General features: G+C 41.5%; 1 protein-coding gene across 1 annotated transcript in view; it reads right to left on the reverse strand.

Annotated features, from left to right (window-relative positions):
* sorl1 (sortilin-related receptor, L(DLR class) A repeats containing) overlaps window positions 1-21106 on the reverse strand; it is a 125646-nt gene that overhangs the window by 27132 nt on the left and 77408 nt on the right. Inside the window, exons 8-17 of the mRNA XM_008280571.1 lie at window positions 17869-18038; window positions 15467-15659; window positions 13521-13638; window positions 7620-7693; window positions 6563-6651; window positions 5665-5843; window positions 4113-4299; window positions 2859-2987; window positions 1523-1608; window positions 191-363 (exon numbers count right to left, since the gene is read on the reverse strand). Coding sequence (XP_008278793.1) covers window positions 191-363; window positions 1523-1608; window positions 2859-2987; window positions 4113-4299; window positions 5665-5843; window positions 6563-6651; window positions 7620-7693; window positions 13521-13638; window positions 15467-15659; window positions 17869-18038 — 1398 coding nt within the window. The remainder of the gene's footprint in view (window positions 1-190; window positions 364-1522; window positions 1609-2858; window positions 2988-4112; window positions 4300-5664; window positions 5844-6562; window positions 6652-7619; window positions 7694-13520; window positions 13639-15466; window positions 15660-17868; window positions 18039-21106) is intronic.

Here is a 21106-nt window from a genome sequence, read left to right on the forward strand (position 1 = left end):
TAAAAAGTGAATACGAGTTAAGCTGCTGGAGCTTATTCAGAAGAGGGCAACATTTCCAGGTTGGCATGAGTGAATACGCTCCCCTGGAGTCCCTGCACTGATGTTAACAAGCCCTGCTTCCCTTGTATTTGGACACGGTGTCAAAGAAAATGTATGGCCTGGCTGCCTCCCAGAGGAATCCCTCACTGACCTGTATGGTGTCCAGAGAGATGTCAGCCCAGTACAGGCAGTTCCTGTCATAGTCAAAGTCCAGAGCTACAGCCTCCCGGAGGCCGGCCAGAGGCAGGGCCTGGTCAGTGCCTGTGGCCAGGTCGTAGCGATGGATGGAGTTCCTCACAGCGTACAGGATGAACTCGTTGCTCTCTGCAAGAACACCGGAGAGTGAAAAAAAAAAGATACACCGGAGCTACAAATCTCTACATGATGCTGTTTGCTGGGAAAGCAATGACACATAAAGTGTCAGTGTCAAGCTTCAGCAGGGCAGCGACAGAAGATTCTAATGCTGTCTCCATGCTCTCCCATTTCTATGTCAGAGACGTACACATATTAATAGACTGTTTTCCAAAGACAGACTTTTACACACAAGATATGCAAGTTTTGAATTAATTTGCAGGTTTACTCTTAATCAGTCAGGCCGTTTCTCATCATCTGTTTACACGCCACATGAGACATTTTCTACTGAAATAACATCTTTGTGAAAGATTCACAAGAAACATTTAAGGAAAACTGTTACGATCCTCTATAAGTCATGATCTATATTATCACATATCTGCACATGTGCATTTTGAAACAAATAGTTTTGTTTGATTCACAGCTGTAGAACCAGATTTTAAAATTTGATGAGTAACACAGAAAAGCCAGGTTTATTTTCTAATTTGTAATAGTCATTTAAGGACAAAAAGGCCTTAGTTTAGTCATTGTCAGTGCTGGATAGATGTTTCCACCATGTCTCATGTCCAGCAGTTTAATATATTCACTGAGTTGTAATATAATTTGAGACGTGCTTATGGCTGCACAGAATCTAATGAAGGGAAAAACACAATGAATTCCACCAGCAGCAGCCCACTGAGACGCGTTCAGGTGCAGTCACTGTACCGCAGCTTCCACTTGAAATTGTGAAAACGTTTGATTTTGGCAAATCCCATAAAACTGTGCTGTACAGTTTCCACTTGAGTGACATAACATGCAGCATTAATGGCACCCACAAGGATCTCTGGCCACAAGTAGCACTAGACAGAAACAATCAATGTAAAATTGATCGGATTAATCGATGCAGCTCCAGGAATGTGCCAACAAAGACACTGGAGAAGACGACTGCAAGATACAGCTGGAAACATGCTCGTAATCAAACTAGGACTTGAAATACTTTTTAAAGGAGCCTTTCAGATGATTTATCAGGGGGGAAAAAATGCATCCGACATGTTGGGCAGCAACACAATGCACTCAGTAGCACTGAACGTACAAATAAAGTGTAATTCTACACCAGCTGCTCTGTTTAAACATTTGATTGAATGCATGTTACCTCCGACAGGACAGGGCAGCATCTCTCCATCCAGTCTGGACTCCACGTCTCCTCCGCGACAGCTATCGCCTGGTACCTTTCTGTAGCTGCAGTGGCAACATAAAGAGAGTCTCAGTTGGACACTTGATGGTGCTCTCACCAAAAAAAAAAAGGAGAAACAGGTAACAACAAAGCAAAGACAATCAAAGCAAGGGGACAATTTCAGGTGATAAAACTTGCTGAGAGTTATAAAAGCAGCGTCCTCAATGTGACCAGACGAGCCAAAAACATTCACATCAAACCAGGAACTTTCCAAATTTTACTTCAAACTTAGGCTTTATTGTCACGTTGGCATCTGCAGTAGACAAAAATCTATAAAAGAAACTCTTTGCTACACATGTAAGGCTAGATTTAGCTTTCTCCCAAATGCAAATATAAAACTAAAGAGGAAAAGCTAACCACAGTCGTCATGACTCGATAATCCGACACTAAATGTAAAACCTTCTTTTATGTCGGATAGAAAGACGTCAGGATGGCATCGAGATACAAGGAGGGCTTGATGCTGGAAGGTTCATTTGTTGTTAATATTTATTGTTTATAGTTGTTATAATAACTAGTGTGTTATTAGAACACTACGCATCGCTGGATTTCAGCCTAACTGACCGGTGCGATTGTGCATGTTCCGGCCACTTCCACCCCGGGGATCGCTCTGACAGGGTGGAAGTGGCTGGAACGTACAGGCAGTATTTGGCTGCTGATGCCAGTTTAGTTAGCGGTCACACTTCTGTTTCCACCATCAGTGGCGGCGGGGGAGTGGCGGGCAAGAAACACTCCACCGTTACCATCCTTGTTTACTTCCACAAACACTGAGCACGCTCGCTGAGTGTGACGTCGTCGTGTCCTCTTCTGTGCATGCGGGACACTTTTGGGTCGTATGAAGATCACACAGCAGATCACATACAAGTCCTGTTTAACTGGAAATGTGAACGAACTCACAAAGAAATCTGATTTCACAAAAAAATCTGAATTAAGCATTAAGTCCTGCAGTCTGAACGTAGCCAATCTGTCGGACTGTTAAATCAGATAATACGCCGTTATCCTGATTGGTGACATAAAATGTCATGTTGGAGTCAGAATCCAAGGCTGTCGGTATGTTAAGGCTGTTTTTCATGGGTTCCGTTCGTTTTTCCCTAAAACCTGTCGGATAGCAAGGTTTTGGATTGTTAAGGGTCGGATTATCGAGTCACAACTGTACATGTAAAATCCATTACTGCAGCATATGGCCATGTACTGCTATTAAATCACAGTAGAACAACTTCACATTTCTGCAGTATGAAGTCAGTTAGCAGCAGCTTACCCTTTGCTGCGGCGGTAGCTGGTACCGACTGGGCAAGGGACTGGAGGAGCGTAGAGGTCACCCAGAAACTCAGGGTCAGGAACACACACCTGCAGAGACAAGTCTTCACTCAGCTTGAAACCGTAGTCACTAGAAGGAGGAAGAGGCAAAAAAAAAAAAGGGAAGAACTGTTAGGTTTCTGGTTAAAGGCAACATCTGATGGGCATTTTGTCACTTGGGCTAATGTTTTGTTTAGCCAATAGTGAAGTTTAGGCATCAGATACGAGTCAGTCAGTACCATCTGCTTCTGATGTGACACATGTCCTGCCCACACTAAACCTCATGAATATAGATTTCCATCTGAAAGTCTTTATTTCAGTGTAGTGTGGGACAATTTGAATCGCTTTGTCCTATAAGAGCCGTTTAACCGTTGAAGAACTGCAGAACGTTATACCTGAGTGAGTCATTTCTACATTTAGATTACAACCTTCTTGTTATCAACATCATATCAATCATAGTATTAAAAGAAATCAAAGAAAAGCAGCCAAGGAGTATTTATGAAGTGCATCCATTCATTTAAATCACCTTTGTCAGTACTTCATGGCTGCAGAAATCCTAACAATATCATTAATAATCATTTAGCAGAACCTGGATCTGGATAAGAAGCGGAAAATTAATGAATAACCAAAGAAATTAGCTAATAATTATGGTGCATAGATAGATTTTATGTAACATCTGAGGTCAAAAACAATAAGATTGAAGATTTTCCTTGGCCGCTGCTATAGCTCAACTGGTTGAGCTGGCGACCCACGTACAGGGGCTATAGTCCCCAACGGCTATAGTCCCCAACGCAGCGGCCATGAGTTCGAATCCCACTCATGGCCCTTTGCTGCAATTCCTTTCCCCATTCTTCTCCCCCACTTTCCTGTCTCTCTCTCGACTGTCCTCTATAATAAAGGCAAAAAGGCCAACAAATAAAAAACTTTTAAAAGACTGAAGATTTTCCAATTTTTGCAAACCTCACAGTTATAATATAATTATATGCAAATTAATAATGTAAAGCAGTTGACTGTGGAAGCCTAGAAACGCTATTTTTGATATTTTACATATTTAAAGGTCTTTTACATATCTGATGTTTCGTCCAGATATTAACCATTGCCTATTCACAGCTTAGTGTATCTGTATAAAATCCACATAACCCAAACTTGTGCTTTCTTTAACCATTCGTACTGACACGGACAGTGAGCAGTGGAAACGTGTGGGTGGTTCTCTCACCATTCATAGTCCTGCCGTGTGCAGGAGCAGTTCGAGATGGTGACCGGCCGGTCGAAGTCCTCTCCGTTAAAACATGTAGCGTGAGGAGCTCGTCTCTTGAACGTTATCTCTCTGCCCAGCAGACACTCGTTGCCGTGCTCATCCGACGGAGACCAGCGCTTGTAGTCGGCATCCGAACAAGGAACACCTGGAAAATATTTCAGCTGGTGACAAATGTCTGCATAGGGATCTTTTTTTTTCTACCGTTGGCTGCGACCAGAACGATGCTAATCCTACACTCATTTAACAACTTTTATTTTGAATCTAATTGTAGTGCGAGTCTGTCCACTGTTCACTACTCAAAGGCTCAAATTTAACTAACTGAAACCTTTTGGACATTTGATGTGAACATATAAAAGATGGACATATGGATCCATTGGTTTGTGAACTGTTTTTGAAGCCTTCGGTTTGGCATTTGGCCGTCACCATCTGGGTCTTTTGAAACCGAACGTAGCGGGTGATGGGTGGATCTGCCTGAAAACCCACAGACACTATGCACAGCGATGTGATAACAACCTGTCAATCACAAGGTAACCCCCCCACTTTAACCCTTTATGGGGCAAGTGACCATATTTGGTAACTTCCTTGGACGGTCAACATGTTCACCCTGTGCCTCTCCTTGAGGTTGAAGAACCATGTGCACTTTGATTTAGTTTTTATATTAGTGCCAATATAAAAATGTGACTAAACAAATGTTTCAGGCACTTTATAAACACTTGTTACTGGTTTGCATTAAACTCCACTTTGATTTATTTTGTGAGATCAGTGCCAAAACTACTACCCCAAGAACAATGGTACCAAATGAACTTCCCAAGTACTTTATAAATACTTTACTGGTTGTGTAAGGATCATTACCTCAAACTAAAATGTTTCTAAATAAATGATTTTTTGCAGTTTGTTACTTTTTCTTTTATTCATTCTAAATTCCCTTTTTTAAAACCATAAATGGGCAAGTTACCATATATGGTAACTTTATTAATCTTGATTTGCAACATGTTTTTTTTAAGTCACAAAAGTAAAAATATTGTAAAATATCCATCAATAACACCCTAGGGTTGAAATGTTCATTTTCCAAGTATTTCAAGAAGTGCCCTTTAAAGGTCTATTTTACTCTAAATGGTCACGCTGTGTTCAAAAATTCTTGAAATTAGCAATCAAAACCATAGACTTATTAAGAAAATGTTTACTGAGATAGCAGATCAAGTGAGAAGTGGTGCCATTTACTCACAGACTGCTATATAACCTGACTTTCTATCGCAGCCAGAGGAGTCGCCCCCTGCTGGCTATGAGAAAGAATGCAGGTTTAAGTTACCTTTGCATCGGGTTAACTTTTAAGACACAGAGGTTACACACATCTTTCATGTGCAGTCTTTTGGTGTCAGTTCACTAACAAGCTGATTCTGACACAGCTCAAGCCTGCACTTAGAAACAGCTGCTGTGAGCTGTTGTTGCTAAGAGCTGAGGATCGCTAACACAAGAGCTCTCTGCACCTCCTTCTCACTCGCCAACCTACCCAGAACGTCGGAGGTGTTGACCTGCAGGATGAGCCAGCTGTGTCTCTGCTCAGCGTAGGAGCCGAAGATGGTGAAGATGGTGCTCTTCTCTCCGGGCTCCGTCAGCAGCTGGTACACGTACACCTCCTTATCTGAGAACTTAAAGTCCGTCCACGTCTCGCCTTCGTTGGTGCTGAATCTGACAGGGACGATATTTCAAGTATAATTGTATTTTTTTTGCCAGTGAGAGATCTAAAAATTTTATTTCGTCTTTTGTTTCTTTATCTAGTGATGGCTTTTCAGCTTGTATTGTTAACAACCTGCATTGAGCATTTAGTCCCTTTTGATCATCTGCTGCCTACCCACGCTTTCCCTGCTGCACAACAGAAAAGTAAGGAAGACAAAAACATCACAAAGGAGGTAAAGTAGGAGTATAGCGTGTATTTTAATTGGGTGGCTTAACCCAGCTATAGTGACGTTTGTATACATGAAGCGAAAAGCAGGTTAGTATGTAACCAGGGTACGGGAAGTGACTCCTCTCTGCATGTAAATGAGGTCAGCTGTTTTCACATTAATATACTGCATCACCTGCACGTGAAAATGAGTTGCCTGCTATGTTGTTGTTGGCACAGAGGTGTTTTATTACACTTGTGTTTACTGAGGGAAGGTGTATTTGTGTTTCAACTCCAACACGCTGCATCACATTAACACAATCTGCTCCTGCTGAGTAATGAGCACATCCACGGGGCAGGTGCCGTTTATGTGCCTCACGTCCCACATTTCCTCGAGTTGTTTGGGGATTTCGTGTGGAAACCTTCCAGGTGCAGACGAGCCTCTCTGGATTTGATGCTTGCGAGCCTAAATCTGATTTATTTTCTCTACCGGGTGAGCGTTTAAACTGGGGTGTTTGAGACTTACTTGAGATGTGTGGTGGCGCCTCCTTGTGCGATGGCCATCAGGATGCCACCGTGGTCGCCCCATGTGTAGAAATGAGGGCCTGCCAGCGCCTGGGTAACAGGAGGCATGGTCAGTCAGCTATCCCAACATACTGCTAGAACAGGCATTTCTTGAAAACCAATTCTAAATACATTTTAATAACCTCATTAAAATGGCAATTTTATTTCCTCGATCGGACACAATTCCTGTGACGGTTCACTCTAAACTGTAAACCAGCAGAATATCAGGTAATGTCACAAAGGAATAGTTTTGCAATAAAACTGTTTTTGAGTATTTCTGAATCAATACGTCCACTTATGTCAAATATGTCTTCTTTCTAAAAGCACAAAAACATCTTTCTCCTCTTCATCTTGCCCTCAGGGGTGGTTACAGCCAATCAAATGTGATTTCATTTTATGAATTTGATGAGCCAACACTACATAACAAGCTTTTTAGAGTCCAAGCAAAACGCTACAAAAGTAATAAAGCAAATAGGTTTCTACCATAATGGGTAAGCAACAGGGCAACAGTACCTGATGTGTAAAAATCTGCTCTAACTTAAATAGAAATCCGAGAATGTCACACAAAGAGCAAAATATTTAAGCATTACAGGGCAAATAAAACGTCCCCTTTGTTCTTTTATCAGGAGCTATGCAACGAGCTTTAGTATTTTGACACAGAAACCAATTCAGCACAACCCAACTTAATGCTGTTTGAAATTGAGGGTCATTCTCTGAAACATCCGAGTCAGAATTTACTCTTAAAGAACACATAAAGGGTAGTCTATGTTCCAAACTAAATGAATTAATAGTGCAGTGTGTCCATTAGGCAGAGGAAAGCTTGGGTCTCGACTGATGCCCATATTTATCCAGATGTCTTTTTTTAAAACTGCCGTGAAGGTCAGTGATTGCAAATGTGCAGAAAAGTCCATAAAGCTTAGATATATTTACAGGCACTGGCATGTGTTTTAGTTTTCTGTCTGTGCTTCAGTTCTACATGCTGGGCTTTCTTTGTCATCTCTGTAGGATTTCGTACTGACCTCTCTCCACCGCGCTCCAGCGCCGCTAGAGACGTACACGTTGGGTTTGTTGGCCAAGTTCCTGCCTACAGATCCTGCAATCAGAGGACAAAAAGCCATTTTACATGCGCGCGCACACACACACACACACACACACACACACTATAGGGGTTTTCCCTGATTATTACAGAGTTGATGCGGCCACTTTTTCCTTTCACATATGGAAAATCTGTAACCCAAGACTCAAACTAGAGCATTCGGTATCTTTTCATGCAAGTGGCCTTTGTGTGCACTTGACAAACTTTCCTCTGACAGTAATTTGTTATTTAATAAAGCTGATCACCAGGAATGATCTGCTCAGACAATTTACAAAAAGGACATCATGAAATCGGAAATACAGAAAAGGTTTGTTTTTTTGTTTTCTACTTGTTTTCAGAAAACTAATAGCACTGAGTCAACTGTTCTTTGTATGGAAAGCAAATCAAGCTGTGAAACGACAAAACTGTTTTCAATTCCGAGCAGTTGTGGTGATGTAAGCGTAAAAGCTGGCCAGAGGGTGGTGTTAGAGTCAATAAAGTTGTTACTCTTTCCCAAAAGGGATTTTGACGCTAGGAGCACTAAAGTGTTATGAGATGTTTTTGGAGGGTATTACATGTTTTTTTTTCTTTGTGTGTGTGTGCGAGACTGGTGCATTCAGAAAGGTCGAGGTCTGAAGCTACTGTCGGATTGAGTTTGGCTGCGATATAAAATCTGTCAAGGTTACTACAATTTGTCTGGTAGGGAGCATGAAGGCCTGGTGAGGATGAAATAATTCAATGATGGCTTTAAACATATTCAGTACTGGTCCAGAATTTTTATTCAGTTCAGATATTTAGATTCTTCTCTGTCACGCAATGCAATCAGGGAGGCGTCTGATTGTCTCACAATCACTCTGCAGCAGGAAAATGAGTCTGAACATCCAGTCGCAGCCATAAAGAACTAACTTCTTATTGAGTTCTGATCTCAGCATTATGGAGTCAGTCTGGGATTAGGTGAAGAGACAGAAGACAATGACACGGACTGAATCCACAGAAAACTGTGGAAAGTTCTCAGAGATACTGAACAACCTACCCGTCAACTAATTTATAAACTGTATGAAAGTGTGTTGAGATGAGCTGATGCAAAGGTCACCACATATTCATTTGATTGTTTCTCTACTACACTAGCTTTAAGAACACCCTCCTGTTTTAATTCCTAAATGTTTACACAGCATTAAATGCCTGTACAAAATCTGAGGACAATCCATTTGGTCCAAAGTTGTGGGTCGACTGACTGATATTGCCATCACTAGTGCATTTTACAGGCATCTCTAAAAAAAAAAAAAAAAAACCTGCAAACATACCTCTCATTCATTAACCCAGTGAGACAGACATGTTTCGTTTTGTTTTTTAAATTGTCGAAATTAGAGTCAGAAACTGAAACAATGAAAAGTGGAAGTGTGGGAGTTTCCTAACACTCATCATGTATGAAACACAGCTGCAAATTTGACATTTAAGTTGTGATATTTCAGTAAAGCCCCCTCATTGTACAAGTGTCTTTGCCAAAAAAAAAAAGTGCAAACAGATCTTGTAAAAAAACCAAAAATAAAAAATCAATCTGCACTCTGAAATGCAACTTTGTTTTTTCTCTTTTTTTCAGGTTTATACCTTTGATACGGCAGCTGGTTGCAGACTGAGCTGCAGCACCAACTACTGCTGATGTGTACGGAGCACAGCAGGCAGACAAAGCACAGGGTTTCTGGAGAGTTTTGATCTTCCTACTGTATTTTTTTTTTTTTTTTTTGCCACATTTGCCAATGGAAGCATGTATAAATCAAATCATATTCTATGTCTGGCAGCAACTACTGCAATTACAACTATTATATTAGATATATTATAAAGGTGTAGATGACAGAGAATCTCCTTACACAGTCAGTCCTCATACCAGGCATTACTTTTCGGCACCGTTAACCCTAACCATGTGCAGTAGGTGACTTTTCAGTGTATACAGTCTATGTAGTCACACATTTTTGGCTGAACATAGCCGTCCGACGAGGGCTCTGTGCGAATCCTTGCAGACTTGGTGGGATGACGACATTAAGGAGGTTAATCTCGTGTCACAGAGATTTTTGTTTCAGCTTAAAATGTCTTTGCAACAACTGGATGGACTGCCATGAAATGAAACGCATATATTCTTGGTCGCCAGATGAAGAAGTGCAGAAACTTTGATGATCACCTGGTTTATTGTCTAAATCTATTGTTGGGTCAAAATTATTGTTTGCTGATGATCAAATATCTGCACAAGTAGTAACACTCTCCTCATCCTCAGCTTTATTTTTTATACCTTTCACCTGACACACACTAGCATTCTCACTGATGTTAGCATTATGTCAAAGTGCCCTTAACGTTACCAGAGCTTCACAGAGCTGCTAGTGTGGCTGCAAAGTCTTCTTACAGTTCAGTGCAGTTTTTATCTGCAGCTTACAAAAAGGACAAACGATCTGTGCAGGGGCATTAGATGGAGAAGTTGTGTTAGGAAGTGTTGTTGGTTTATCCAGGTGAAAGAAGGGGCAGTAGGAGAAAGAGAGTGAAAAGGAATATGTGGAGATTAAAGTCTGAAGCTGCTATTCATGCAATTTTTATGTAACACTTCTCTTCCAGTTGCACAGCAGGTAAGGCTGTAAGAACTGGACAACAAGCTGAGGAAAAGATGTCATGTCTCAGCTGACAAACATCCTCCAAAGCACATCCATCTATGCGTCCCTCCATCCATCCATCAGGAACAATAGCATCTCTGAATGATTAATACCAGCATTTTCTGCCTGTGACACTTGAGAAGAGACGGGCACCTGCTTACGTCGATACACATCAGTCCTGATTATCAAATATCGTTTCAGCGTGAATGACTTCAAGAAGCGCAGATTAAAATGAGAGTAACATGACTGCCGTGTCGTCGTCGAGGGCTGTAACGACGCCTCTGAAATGAATTACACTCCGTGTAAAACGGGCTAATGACTCCCTAAATATCATCACACGAGGAGCCAGATACCCGAGACAATAAACAAGCAGCTGCCATTGTGCCGATATGAAACTGGCAAGCACAAACATGCTGTCACTGTGTGTGTAATTATTAGTGCGTTTAATCACTCTCACCAGTTAAAGATAGATTATTGATATTGTTGAAGAGCAGCTGTTAATTGAATATGCTCTTACAAAATTTAGTATCTTTAAACTTGTGGAAACTGGATGAGAGGAGAAGTATTAATTTTAAATATTGTTAAAATGGTAATTTTAACAACAAAAGAAAGAAATAAAACGTTTTCAGGAATGATTTCTTAGAATCAATACAAGAAAACAGGCGTGGACAATGAAGCACTGGCGATATGTACCGGCAATAAACTCTTTATCGATAGCAATAAAAAATAAAATAAAAAAATAGTTCAATAGAATGTTTGATAGTTTCACTTAGATGCATTGGATGCAAAGTGCCCTGAGAGTACATAAAGACGCAATGTTGGCTTGCTTTAACATCCTCCAAGTGTGCTCCCTCCCTGGCTCACAACACTCCATCACATCCCCTGATAATGGAGTCTCTGCCCTCTGCTGTTCTTCCCTGTGACTTTCATGCAGGTATTTTGAGGCACACTAGCCCATCGCCACCCGGACCTCTCGTCACACCTGTCTGCACCCGCAGACCTCCTCTGGTGGAGGCTGCAGCCGGTTGGGTTGATCTCATGAGACAATCCTGCCCCCCCCACCACCTCCAACTAAGCGATGTATTCCCAGTCGCCTGCTGCGAAGGCTGACTGGACGTTGATGTGAGGTACCGTCTCGTCGGGCAACATGTGCTCCAGTCCAACCAGTCGGAACCTTAACCTAAGCGTGGTGTGGTGGCCTCTGCCCTCCTTCTGCTTCTGGTTTGTTGCTTTCTTTCTCTCATGTGTATTAAAGTAAGATTCTGTGAGATTCAGAGTTTTTCATTGTTGCGTTATCATTAATGTACCTTGATAAAAAGGCGTAAGTGGTTCATACAAAGTCAGGAGGTTAAATTCAATATTAAAAATAGGTCTGTGAAGATTCTCAGTCCTCCAGGTCATGGTTGTTCTCATAGTTTAATCGTAGCAGCTGGACTTGCTTGAATTTCTTGAAGACGTTTCACCTCTCATCCAAGAGGCTTCATCAGTTCTGACTGACTAGTTGGGAGATCCAGATATCCTGAAACCACATTCACACCTATAGCCACAAAAGACCTTAATAAACCCCATTGTGGCAGGGGGAGTACTAATGACTCACATAACGAGGGGGAGGAGCAACAAACCCCCAAATGAAACCGAAACTCAGGTGTTAATGGCTCCTTAAGGATGTCAGTATCTGGAACTCCCAACTAGTCAGTCAGAACTGATGAAGCCTCTTGGATGAGAGGTGGAACGTCTTCAAGAAACCCAAGCAAGTCCAGCTGCTATGACTGCGAGAATATTAAAAATAGGTCAGTAAAATTATCAATACCTATCAATATCAACTTAAACTAAACTATATACATACAAATCATTGTGAGAATGTTTTGTCTGATTTTTTTTGTCTATTTTTCTATAATCAAAAAATGCCCTCAGATGTCTGTTGTTACATTTAGAATGACTTACCTGTGAGCTGCACTATACACAGCAATATTATATACTTCTAACATACGTATAATATTACCAAAACCTTTAATACTTCTTTCATAGTAATTCATATTAATGAAACTTGTACAGGACTGTGTGTGTGATCAGTTAATTCAGGCTGTTGTGCATGTAAACACGCCTGTGCAGTGTGTGTATGTACACTCATGCCTGTATTCATGAGTGTGTTTGACCCTTCGAGTGCCCGCTGGGTGCAGCAGCAGTAATTAGCCCATCTGTTTGAGAGCGATAACGAAGCAAATGGCGGCGGCGTTTGCCAGTCCTCCCTCCTCCTCCTCCTCCTCCTCCTCCTCCTCCTCCTCTCCCCCTCACTCTTTTGCTCTCTTTCCATGCACATTATCTAATAAGAATTTAATTAGAGAGACTGGCTGGGTGCAGGGGAAGCAGTCTCCTAAACACTGGAGAGTATCAACAAATCAATGCTCTCTACCAGCTGTGGAGATTCAGCAGCAGAGCGGAGAAACTCGTTGCACTTCTTTCTGATGAATTCATCTGACTGCAACACGTCCAAACTGTTCCACCGTCACTTATGACAAGTCAACAAACTTCTGAACACAACATGCTAAAGTTTCTTGCACCTCCTCTGCAGGGTACAACCACATTTCCGGTGTTTTGGACGATACAGGAAGAGAACATTTACGAAGGGAGACTTGTAGTTTTGCACTGCGTGTTTCCTGTGTGGTGCAAAATTATCTGTGCTATCAGAACAAGAGGAAATGGCTAGAAATAAATAAATAAATGACACATGGCATCCTCCAACAGATGGCACCCAAAGTCTCTTCATCTGTTTTGACTAAGAGCAATCACTATGACTCACTGTGACTGTGTCAGAATAACTGGAACTTCTAAGAAAAGATTATGTTCTGTTCATCACACAGATCCCAGAGATTTTTTAGTGGTGTTAGAGAAGCATTTTAGGAGTGTCAGAGAAGCGTTTTAGTAGTGTTAGAGAAGCGTAAAATGTGATTACATGTATTAGGAATTGCTGAAAAATGCAGTGGCAGGTAGAAAGTTCAGAGGCCCAATCTGTGAAGGGTCACTTCATCGCTGAAACTTTATACACACTTCTTACACAGTGGGAGCCTTAAAAACTAATCATATCCACAATGGAAGTTCAAATGAGGTCCGTCCAGCATTTCTTGATTGATGCACATCTCTGTCAACTGGATTTTTCTAAATGTTTTTGAAACTCTCTTAATCTGTGCTGCTGCTCCCTGTTGCCCCACCTGTGGCCATGATGAGTCCAGGTGCAGAGTCCTTGGATAGGATGGGCATCCTCCTCAGCTGGATGTTGAACAGCTGGCTCCAGCGCTGAGCCAGGTGGAGAGAGCAGCCTTTACTGAGCTGAGGGGTGAGACAGAGGAGGGGAGAGTCAGGTGATGTTGTTTAGCTGCTGGTTTCACTGCACTTCTTTCTGTCTGCTTTCTCTCCCTTAACAGTCCTACTCTATGTGCTTCTACCTTTTGCACCGAAGTACTTAGATCTGTAAGTACTGAACTAGAAATAAAGTTATTGATTCAACAACACACTGCATTCTGTGCAGATCACAACAGTCAGGGTCATCCACTTGTAGTACGAGGGAGCACGGTGAAAGCTTTATTCATATAGTAAACCACCATCCTGCCTTAATTAACTCATAAAAACAACTTTCAACAGGAAGTGTGATAATGTGCTATGATGCGCCAAAGTGCAATTAACCTGAAGGTATTGGACATGAGCACAAGATAGCGGCTGCACGCAGCTTCAATACACAAGTAGGTGTCTTGGTCAAATCCTCAAGGCCTTTTCACAGTTTTGACCTTGAAAATGGAGAGAGGATGCAGTTTTACTCGTACTACAACAGCTATGTGCTGCTCTGCATGCAGACACCCTCATATAGTAACACAGAAACACACATGGGGCTCCAGCGGTTGTTTCTGAAAGGCTGTGACCTTGAACCTTCTACAGGCTACAGCAGCTGGTTACAGGTAGAGCCGTAGCACCGTGTCAGTAATTACTCTTGATGTGTGCCGAGCACAGTTGGCAGATGCTGCAAAAGATTTCTGGAGAATTTAAAACTTTCAACTGCATTTTTTTTTTTGGCACAGTCAATGAAAAGCTTGTACAAATGAAAGCCTGTTTTAACTCTGGCAGCAGCTACTTCAATTACAGCTCTTTTAATGATGAATTATAAAGGTGTGGATGACGGAAAATCTCATTGCAAAGTCTCTTCTCATAACAAGCATTTGATTTAAGTGCCATTTGTTTTCCTGACGCATAGTCAGCAGTCCAAAATCATGTTGAGGTAAATTGGTGATTCTAAATTGTCTGTAGGTGTGAATGTGAGTGTGCTTGGTTGTCTGTCTCTGTCTTAGCCCTGTGATAGACTGGTGACCTGTCCAGGGTGTCCCCTGCCTTCACCCTAAGTCAGCTGGGATAGACTCCAGCCCCCCGTGACCCTAGTGAGGATTAAGGGGTGTATAGATAATGGATGGATGGATGGAAGGACCGGTCTATAGAAAATTGTTGTGCTTGGAATCGGTCCGTGGTGGAGGCTGCTGTTCTAAAGGATGGAATTATGAGTAAGAATCTGGGCGCCGTTTGTACTTTTTAATCTGGACAACTAGTATGGATTGCATCATGAATGGGGACAGCTGATAAACCAGGTGATGGGCTTCTGAGAGGGACAGCAAAATATATATTGCCTAAATGTATCCGCATGCGTGTACGTTTGTAAATGTTCTGGTACAACTGAAACGATTACAAAAAACAAAAGTTGCACAATAAACCTTGTCCAGATTCTGACACCTCTCAAAGTTTAATGTTAAAGAAGCTGGGACCACCTACGGTTTGGCATTCTTACTGAAGAAATAAAACATAAAACAGAAATGAATTCTAATGAATCTCTTTCCAAAATGGTTGAAAATATATATATATATATTTTAATTTTGCAGCAATGGACCAATAATATCTCCGTCCCACCTAACCACAAACACCTGCAAAAACAACCCACATTCTTCTTGACCACAAACGTACAGTGTCGAAGCCAAGATCGTGATCTCTCTGCGGTGCCACAGCTGACTGGAAATATGCAGGATACATACTGTGTACAAGCTTGATTATGTTCAGCACTGAAGAAATGGATTACAACAATAAATCAAGTTTCATTAAAGACGCAGGCTGGTCGCTGTACCTGGCAGTCCATCGTTCCTCCCAGGCTGTCAGCAGCAGGTGGCTGAAGCAGCTCCCACGTCCCGCCCTTGTCAAAAGTGATAACGGACCGCATGTTGTCCTCGCTGACGGAGCCGTTGATGAGTGTGGCGATGAAGACGCCTCGCAGCCCCTCCACGCGGTGCAGGTCGGCAAACGGCTCATTGGCAAAGTACCTGAACCACAGAGGAGGAACGTCACACCGGGATCAATGGGGAACACTCAGAACTTCTGTCCATGTGACGCAGTGTCCAAATCATGAGCATCTTTAAACGCTTTACAATTGTATTTTATTTTCAGAACACGTTCGACTTCACTCGAAACACAGGAGGACAGATGAAGACAAACTAAATGTATCAGCACTTTTTTTTTTCCCACAGCTGCATGAGGTGACTTTACACAGAGCAGAGAGATAAACAGGAAACTTCAGCAGTATCACCAAGAAATGACGGGATCTAAGTAAACTGTATGCATCATTTTACACAGAAACATTCTCACCAGCCTAACGCTTTCTGTTTACCAAGGTGAACTATGAAACAGAAGGCCCAGAGATCCACAGCTAATTGCATTAACAAAAGCCAGTGTGCCAGATAAACAGAAACAATCATCATCAGCAGGCTCACACCTGAGACAACACTGCGACTGCCCCGGAAACTAACACCAGCATCTTGCTGATGTGATTATGGAGAAGACCGAGCAGAAAAACAATAGATGCAGAGGTCAGACAGAGCGGTGGCATCAGATCAATAAATTGTTTCTATTAGATAAGGAAGCGCTGTTTGTCTGTGTTTACAAAGCCTTTGTTTGTTACCAAGCATCTGTAATTGGAACTTGAGGCCTTCCTGTCAGTCCCTGTGGTTGCTATGGGAACAACTTAACTACTGCAAAGGCTGCAGATTTAATTTGTACTGCAGGTACACACCGGATTCATTTTTATATCCTGGTACAATTTGCTTGATCACATGATTAATTCAATCACATATCCAAAAGCAAAAGGAACAAATAAGCCAAAGCATCAAAGGGGAAGGAGCCAGATGGTTCAGGCAGCAGATCAGGTTACTGACTGGATGACAGTATTCCAGGAACATTCAGCTGTGTGTTGATCCAGGACAAAACCCAGGAGCCTGATTTAGAAAGTATTTAGACCCCTCTCTGTTTTTCACACTTGTGCTGTAAATGTCACTTTTCCATTACCCCATCAATCTACACCTAATAAATGACAAAGAGAAAAGGTGAGACATTTCTGCAAATGTATTAAACACTGAAAACTCTCATATTCAGAAGTATTCAAGCCCCTAATTCAGTGTTTTGTAGAAGCCCGTTTGGCAGCAGTTACAACTTTCTTGGATAAGTCATCACAGCTTTTAGACACAATTGTTCTTGAAATATCATCTAAAGCTGTCAAAGCGTCTCAGTGTCTGGCTGCATTCACTGCTCTCCCTTAGTCCAGACCAGTGTCCCTGCTGCTGAGAAACACCCCCACAGCATGATGCTGCCACCACCGTGCTTCACCATAGGGATTGTATTAGCAGGTGACGAGCAGTTCCTGGTGTTTAGCAAACATAGTGCTTGGAGTTCTGCCCAAAGAGTTTAATTTACTCATTTTTCTCCCTCATTCTCCAAGAGTTCTTTAAATGTTGTCTGACAATCACCAAACAGGTTGTCACTCCCCTTTTCTCAGCTAGGCCTCTATCTAGTTGCTCCACCATGAAGGCCTAATTGATAACTCATCCAAGAGTCTCCTCTCTATGTAGAGGACTTGCTATGTTCTGCTCCAGTAGCTCTGTCACCTCCCTGATTAAAGCCGTTCTTGCACAGTTTGGTCAGACGGTCAACTCTCACAGGTGTTAGTGGTTTCAAAGTTATTTCATTTTACAGTAACTGAAGCCACTGTGCTCCCAGAAACACTTAGGAATAGTTTTATACCCTTGCGTTGGAGGTCTACAGACAGTTTGCTTTACGGCTGTGGTTTTGTCCTGACATGTAGCGAGAGTTGTGGGATCTTATATACACAGGTGTGCTCTGACCACACTCAGTTTAGATTTTGATGTTTAATAGATTTGCAAAGCATGTTTTTACACAGCTGTTGTGGGTATGTGGTTAATGGCAATTTCCTTTATTTTTAAAAATGATATGTACGACACGATAAAGTGCAAAAAGCGAAGGGATCTAGTTTCTGAAGCCGCTACGTGATACGACAGTGGCAGATTTAGAGTGTCAGTTAAAGGTTTTTTCAAAGTGGGTGACGTCTTTTTAGTTATTCTGGCACTTTACTAATGAGTGGCTCTCACTGAACTTTAGTCTCCAATCAGCCTAACAGGTTTGGATACAGTAAATTAAAAATAATGTGTGTGTGTGTGTGTGTGTGTGTGTGTGTGGCAGTACCTGATGAGCGTGTTGCTGCCAGATCCCTCAGGACTGTAATATAACACATTCTCCAGAGACAGAGAGAAGGAGAGGCCCTGTGTGTCTGAGATGTAGAGGTGTGTGACGTTGTTCAGGTGGTTCACACACACAAACACTTGGTCCTCGGAGGCGTCTGCGATGTAGTACTCCTGTTGGGAAGAAGGGCAGAGAGAGACGGGCAGGAGGTCATCTATAGTAGTTCACTGACCTTCCGTGTGATTAGACTGGATGTGATATATGACTGGACACACACACTGGATATCATAGTACAAGCAAGAACCAGTACACCATGTAGGTTAGTGTAGGTGGTTCATCCACTAAAATAAGGAAGTCTGTTGTGTTGTATTTTTAGAAATGGGAACCACACTGCTCACATGAACTATTTAAAGTTTTCCACCACATACTAGAAAAGACAGGTGTGAAGCAGAGCAGAGAGACGGTCACAAACCAAAGGATCACTTTCACGACCTTAATAAGTTAATTAGAATTAGGGATATACTAAAGCCCCAAAACAGCAACATAAAACAACAGCAAAATTACCAACGAATGGATGCATTCTACATTTTTAGCTCATATTATCTAGATTTTTCTGCACTGTTCGACCCGATCCCGCTGCCTTCTGTAGTGAAATGAACATGATGACACTCAAGCAAGACCCACTCAGATTTGTTTTTTCCTTCCTTGCTAATGCTCAAACCTCTGTTAACTTTCCAGTGGGTTTGAAAGGCAGGTTATCGTTCTAAAATCTCCATAATGACACCAGTAATCCAAGCCAGAGACTCGTCAGACGCTCAATTTTCAATTCAATTCAATTCAATTCAATTTTATTTGTATAGCGCATATTTACAACAACAAGTCATCTCATAGCGCTTCACAAAGGCAGAGATAGAAACACCCAACAATCTAAAACATTTGGATTCCCTATAAGCATCAGCAGTCCGCAACAGTGGGAAGGAACCGAAAACCCATGTAGGGGAAAAAAAACCTCAGACAGAACCAGGCTCAGGGAGGGACGGCCATCTGCCTCGACCGGTTGGGTGGATGTAGGATGAATTATAAAATTTAGTTTACAGTTAAACAAGTTATTCAAAGTTATCAATCAGTTACTTAAACTTCAGGCATGTCTGAAGGACAGAAAGGTCTGGATGACCTGTAACTTCCTTCATTTAAATTCAGACAAAACTGAGGTTATTGTATTTGGCCCTAAACACCTCAGAAACTCACTATCTGCCCAGATAGTTACTTTAGATGGTATCGCCTTAGCGTCTAGTTCCACAGTAATTTTCAGGTAGTCTTTGACCCGATCGTATGTGGTTCTGTCAAATCGTTTGCACTAAACAGACTCAGTAAGAATTTTTTTTATTCTGCGTTACTCCACACAGCTGAGAAGATATGATTTACTCTGCTGCAATCAAGTTAAGTGACAAAAATTCTGCCACAAATGTAGGCTGTGTTTACAGAGAGCAGAGGCTAGATCAGAACTAATTATAGAGAATAAAACATGCTTGAGCTATAAAATGAATGCAGTGTGGCAACAAAACAGTAGACAGCCAAGCAAGTTGTTGGTAGATACATTCATCATAGGAAGTATATTTGAAGAGTTGATGTGCAGAGTAGTATCAAAACTGGTAGTCTGAAAAAAAAAATAGAAGTGTAAAAATGTCTATAGCATGTAGAGTCACCATTGTATTCCTGCACTGGAAGCACCTGTGGACATTTGAATGTGGGGCATGCTGATTCCAGGTTTTTTTCATTTGTAATCAAAGAAATTCAGCTTTCCTTTATACTGTAACTTTGTCATACTGCACAGAGGATTTTCTCGAGTTCTCTCCACTTGTAGGCATGGATGTGCTGTGTCATGGAGGTGCCAGACTTTTCTTGGAGGAGGAAAATGAGCCCGCAGTGAGAAAAAAAAAATATGACAGGAGCAGAAAATTCCTCAGGTGTTGCTTGGGGTTTGGAGGGTTGATGTATTCGGTTTAAAGGTTATTATAGTTGTAACTTGTCTTCACCTGCAGCAGGTGAAGAAGTCTCAGGACAACTTAGGAACTAGTTCCACTCCTAGACTGAAACATGAGGACTGAGGATCCCTTTACTTTCAGGATTTTCTCCAAACGTATCCAGTTAGGGGCTCTTAAAAGACTTTTATATAGAGTATATAGCTATGCTTCAATTTGAATCGTATCACTGTTTTCAAAGACTTTACTCTTGTAGCTGCAACCTGAAGTGTATTCATACCTATTTCTTCTGTTTATCATGTGTTGCTATATTAAATGTGTGTTGGGCTCCGAGTGTTGCCGAACTGCAGGTGAACCACATTCAGTATTGTGTCTTAACTCACCACATGTAGACACAAACAGATCAGAAGCTGCTGTTCTGCCCCCATGTTGCTGTGACAGGACAATCTGTGACTGGTTTCTGTTCTGTGCTCAACCAATTTTGAACTCGAACTTTCATACAACATAGAATGCAGTGTGTTAGCTGTTTTGGTGAAAGAATAATTGTTCTTCCCAGCTGTATCTGTATTTCTAATATACATAATTAATTTTTAAAAAATTCCAACCATGGCTAGAAGGAGAGAGAACTCAGAAATATCTTGTGCAGTGGAGCAAACCTATATTGAAAAGAAAACTCATTAAGAGAAAAAAAAATGCTGAAAGTTGAATATCTTTGATTATGTATTCCACAAAATTGAAAAAATGTGTACATCAGTGTGTGCATTATTTTTCCAAGTGCCCACAGCTGCTTTTAATACCAGAAAACAACAGCCTCTGGTTCTGGTAAATGGTGTCAACTTGATTTTTTTAAAGATTACTATCCTTTTAAACCTACTCCCAGGTTTTAGGGGGTTAACGTGACCTCAAATTTAATGAAACACAAAATATTTAAGTTTTTGCTAAACTTGACTCATTATGAATCAAGCTTCTTAGAAATTGTAGCTTGATGTTGGTGACACAAGCCTACAGCCATTAAAAAACATCAAACAGCTAACAGCATCCGCCACAGACTCAGAAACAGTTACTTTCCTCTGGCCATCAAACTGCTAAATGCTAAATAACCCCAGACTGCTTTAAGAACAGCCCCATGTACCCGGACTGCTTCATCATCTGTGCAATATTATTGGTGCAATATTTCAGACAATGGGGGTAAATACTTAAGGTGTAATATTTCATATATATATTCTCGACACTGCTATTTTTTTTTTTATTCTGTGTAT

The sequence above is a fragment of the Stegastes partitus genome, unplaced genomic scaffold (assembly GCF_000690725.1).
Source record: "Stegastes partitus isolate 25-593 unplaced genomic scaffold, Stegastes_partitus-1.0.2 Scaffold199, whole genome shotgun sequence".
NCBI classification, from domain to species: Eukaryota; Metazoa; Chordata; class Actinopteri; family Pomacentridae; genus Stegastes; species Stegastes partitus.